At 31.1% G+C, this 4,014-nt stretch overlaps 1 protein-coding gene across 1 annotated transcript in view; it reads left to right on the plus strand.

Annotated features, from left to right (window-relative positions):
- LOC107621143 overlaps nucleotides 1-3,205 on the plus strand; it is a 13,403-nt gene extending 10,198 nt beyond the window's left edge. Inside the window, exons 3-9 of the mRNA XM_021114667.1 lie at nucleotides 1,521-1,572; nucleotides 1,662-1,732; nucleotides 2,218-2,342; nucleotides 2,441-2,525; nucleotides 2,614-2,713; nucleotides 2,828-2,991; nucleotides 3,106-3,205. Coding sequence (XP_020970326.1) covers nucleotides 1,521-1,572; nucleotides 1,662-1,732; nucleotides 2,218-2,342; nucleotides 2,441-2,525; nucleotides 2,614-2,713; nucleotides 2,828-2,991; nucleotides 3,106-3,205 — 697 coding nt within the window. The remainder of the gene's footprint in view (nucleotides 1-1,520; nucleotides 1,573-1,661; nucleotides 1,733-2,217; nucleotides 2,343-2,440; nucleotides 2,526-2,613; nucleotides 2,714-2,827; nucleotides 2,992-3,105) is intronic.

Genomic DNA, 4,014 nt, shown 5'->3' on the forward strand with positions numbered 1-4,014 from the left:
CTTTTTCATTCTTTTTACAGTCTAAATCGAGCATTCTTTCTCCTTCCATTTCCTGGATTTTAGGAACGTATTTTGATGGTATTTTTGTATATTTTGAATATTTATTTATAAACCCTTTTTTAAAAGCATAATTATCAAAACCTGTTTCCCATTTAAATTGAGATTGACTATCCTTAGATGTTCCAGCTTCGTTTTTTACTTGTATTGGAATTGCTGGTTCTTCGTTACTTGAATAATCTAGGATGTGTTCTTCATTTTCTATATTTTCAGAATTTACTAATTCTTCTTCTATTTGAAATCCCTGTTCCATAATATTATTTTTCTGAGCCATTTTTAATTGTTTAAAAAGTATTGTAACTTCTAATTTTTCTTCAATATTCATAATTTCAATGGTGGTTTTACTTTTAATTCTGCTATGTTGATTATATTTTGAAAATTTTCTTCTTTGGGATTCTCTTTCTGAAAGTATTTATTTAATATCTGTTTGATTTCGTTTATATTAGGTTCCTCTTTTTCTTTATTTCTTTGAAATTTTATGGATACTAAAATTTCTTCAAGCATATCTACTATAGAATTTAATTGTGGGTTAAAAGTATGATAAAGATGTGGGGAATCATTTTCATGGTAGCATTTTTTAGAAATTCCGTGTGAAATATAAGTTTTTTCAAGTTTTTGAAGTCATTCAATAAAACTTATAGTAAAATAAAGATTTTGAGAAAAATCATTTTGTATTGATTTTAGGAATTCGGTGTCATTACAATTAACATTAGTTAAAATCATTAGTTTTTGATCTATTAATTTTGATAGTTTAATAATTTCTTCTCTTAAATCTTCTAATTTACTTTTTTCCATTAGGTAACGATTTTTCTTATAAAAAGCTACGGTTTTAAGTGTTTTGTAGTGAAAAGTGTGGTTTTAGAATGTATGGTTTAGGTTTTGCCACGTAGGCGTCTTTAGAAAAAGTTGTTTTTGTAATGTTTATGTGAGTGGTGGCTATTTTATAAAGCTGGTCTTTTGTAGGTTGTTAAAGATACACAAAAAGCACAACCCTTTTCTAGTCCCTGAACATTAAAATGTGGGACAAAGTAATCCCTCGAGGACTATCTTGTCATATTTATATTGAGGAGGGGCCATGTTGTCCAACATTTAAAATACGGGACAAGCTCTAGTTACTTTAGTTAACAGCATCAATGAAAGAAACAAGAGGAACATCTAATTTTCCATTTGTTATTGTTGGTGCGAATTGACTTGGAGTGACTCTAATGGACTACCGTGATAAAAATATATTCTCATCCTCTTCAAAATTTAAACTTGCCTATAAAATGTTGCGCGAGACACATCCTCAACTATTATCCCTGAAACTATTTGAGAGTGTTATCTATTCAAAAATAGTGAGTTTTTTTGTTTCAAACCTACATAAACATGACAGACACATATGATATGTTAATGGATGTTAATCCAACAAAACTTTAATGGAATTTCAAGGTTTATATTGTGTACTTATGGAAAGTTCCAAACAGGTTTAATGACAAAAAAATTAATGACATTGAAATGGTTCTTCAGGATATTAAAGTAAGTGTGTTGGATATATAGTATATCTAATTATTTTTTGGTTTCTAATAGTGTTTCTACTATTGACATGTTGTTTTCAAAATTTTTAGGGTGGTAAGATCCGTACTTCAATCCCAAAACTATTGATCAAGTGGAGAGGTAATATTTTGGAGTTTAACATGTATGTGATGTCTAATTTTATAGTGGTGGATAAAAAAGAGAAAATCAAGATAACTACAAATAGATAGACCATCAATTTTTCACAAAAGACCACTGTTCAGAACTTCATTCCAATTTTTCTTTAGAGGCATTTTCTTTTAAGCCTATTATAGAGCTACTTCAAGCTGACAAGATCGATGATTCAATACTCATAGGTAATGCAAAATTAAAAAAAAATGATACCAGTGGTGGATTTATCTAACAAACGTGTCATGTGAGAAAATTAATTTATTTTGTACCTTTCAATGTTGTGTAGATGTCATTGGTGAAGTGGTTTAAAAAGAGGATCCAAGAGAGTTGATCACTAATAAAGGCAGAGAGACAAAGCGTTTGGCTATTTTGATCGAAGACCTTGAGTAAGAGTTTTCTATAGTAGTTTGATTTGTTCACTTTTGTTATGACTGCACTTAGTAACAAGATTTTTATTCTTCTAACATTGTGATGCAGAAATAACAGCATTGGGTGTGTGTTGTTTGGAGACATGGTAGACCAAATTCTACCATATCTCGAGGGAGAAAGGGTGGAGTCTCAGATAGTTATAGCTCAATGCTTTAAACTGAGCAGGTGGAATGGTATGTGTTTACATCAAATGGGTTGTTGTTTTGCTTACTATTAATGGTATTAACAATTCAAGAACATGTGGCTCACAATAATCTATATTCTCTTATAGAAAAAACATCAGTGCAGAGTCACTTTGAGTATTCTAAGTTACGTATTAATCCTGATTTGGAAGAGGTTAGAGATTTCCGTAATAGGTTAGTTAACATCCAAATGAGTGATTATGCGAGAAAATTTTTTTTTTCTGTGTATGGGTTGTGATGTCGGTATTTATTAATTTTGAAGGAGGCTTTCTGAAAAACCGGCAAACTCGGCCATAATTAGTCAAGTTTCATCCCATGGCCCGCGATCTAGTGACGACGAGCTAAAAAAGGGAGATGTTGCTGTTAAAACTATAGAAGAAGCCATCAGCTCAACACAGACGAGGACAATTAATACAAGAATCTACTTCGTCTATTTTCATTGCTATATATTAACATTTCCATGCTATTCTTTGCAGGAAAGGCCTATATGGATTGTCGATACAATAGTTTCAATTAACTCTGGCAAGAATGATTGGTATTACAAATCATGTCGAAAATGTTCAAAGAAAGTAGAAACTCCTATTGGAAACAAATATGAGTGTGGTAGATGTGGTCACACATACGGAGCTGCATCACTTAGGTGTGTGTGACATATATGTTAAATTTATAAAATGCATGTTTTCTGTTTCAAGTTTATTGATGTTATTTTGGATTTCTACTTTGTGTCATTGATGTTTTGACGTATTTAATTCAGGTTCAAAGTTGAGGTGATGGTATGTGACGGAATGGGTAGCATAACATTGTTAATGTGGGATAGGGAAAGGTATAGCTATGTGGGAGGCAAACTGACCTGATCAAGAACGAGGTATTATTTAGACTATAACTGGATAGTACTACTTCTCACATTGTGGACATGCTAATTAACCTTTAATGTAAGTAAAATAATTTTATCCAATGTAACTAATGTATCAACCCTCACAAGTGAAGCTCAATGACAGTTTAGGTTATCCGATTTTATTTGCTGCAGTTATCAAGTAAAATAAAATGTGTAACTTAGCCAAACTTTATCAAACTTATTCAAAGAAAAATTAAGAAAAATTCATTATATGATTTTGTTCATACAATAAACAAGTATATTATGTAAGATATGCAGTTGATCTTTATTTTTTTAACAAGTATATTGATTGATATCTATAAACACCCTAGGCTTTTGATGGAGATGGATACCCCCCGGCTTTGGAAACCATGATGGATAGGAAGTTACTTTTCAAGGTTAACGTTAAATCATCGAACATTAGACAGTATGACTAAGTCTATACCGTTGATGGGTGAAAAAATACCGGTTAAAAAATTTTAATAAAAGTAGCGTTGTCAGTACAGTCTTAACCGACGAAATTCCCATTACCAATTTAATTTGTGTCACAGTTAAGATTAAATAACTGGGAGTAGAATTTCCAGGTCGTTTCCCAAAGAGTTGACACAAGGTGCAATTTATTCGTAAAAAATTTTCTGAAAAATTTTAGAATTGGAAATGGAAAAATAAATGGCGATCAATTAAAGCAACAAATAATGACAAGAGATATTAGATATTTGAAATAAAAGGCCTTGGCTTGGAGAAGATTAATTGGAGTTTCTATCCTTGTAGAACTTCCCAACTATAATA

Source organism: Arachis ipaensis, chromosome B10 (assembly GCF_000816755.2).
Source record: "Arachis ipaensis cultivar K30076 chromosome B10, Araip1.1, whole genome shotgun sequence".
Classification (NCBI taxonomy): domain Eukaryota; kingdom Viridiplantae; phylum Streptophyta; class Magnoliopsida; order Fabales; family Fabaceae; genus Arachis; species Arachis ipaensis.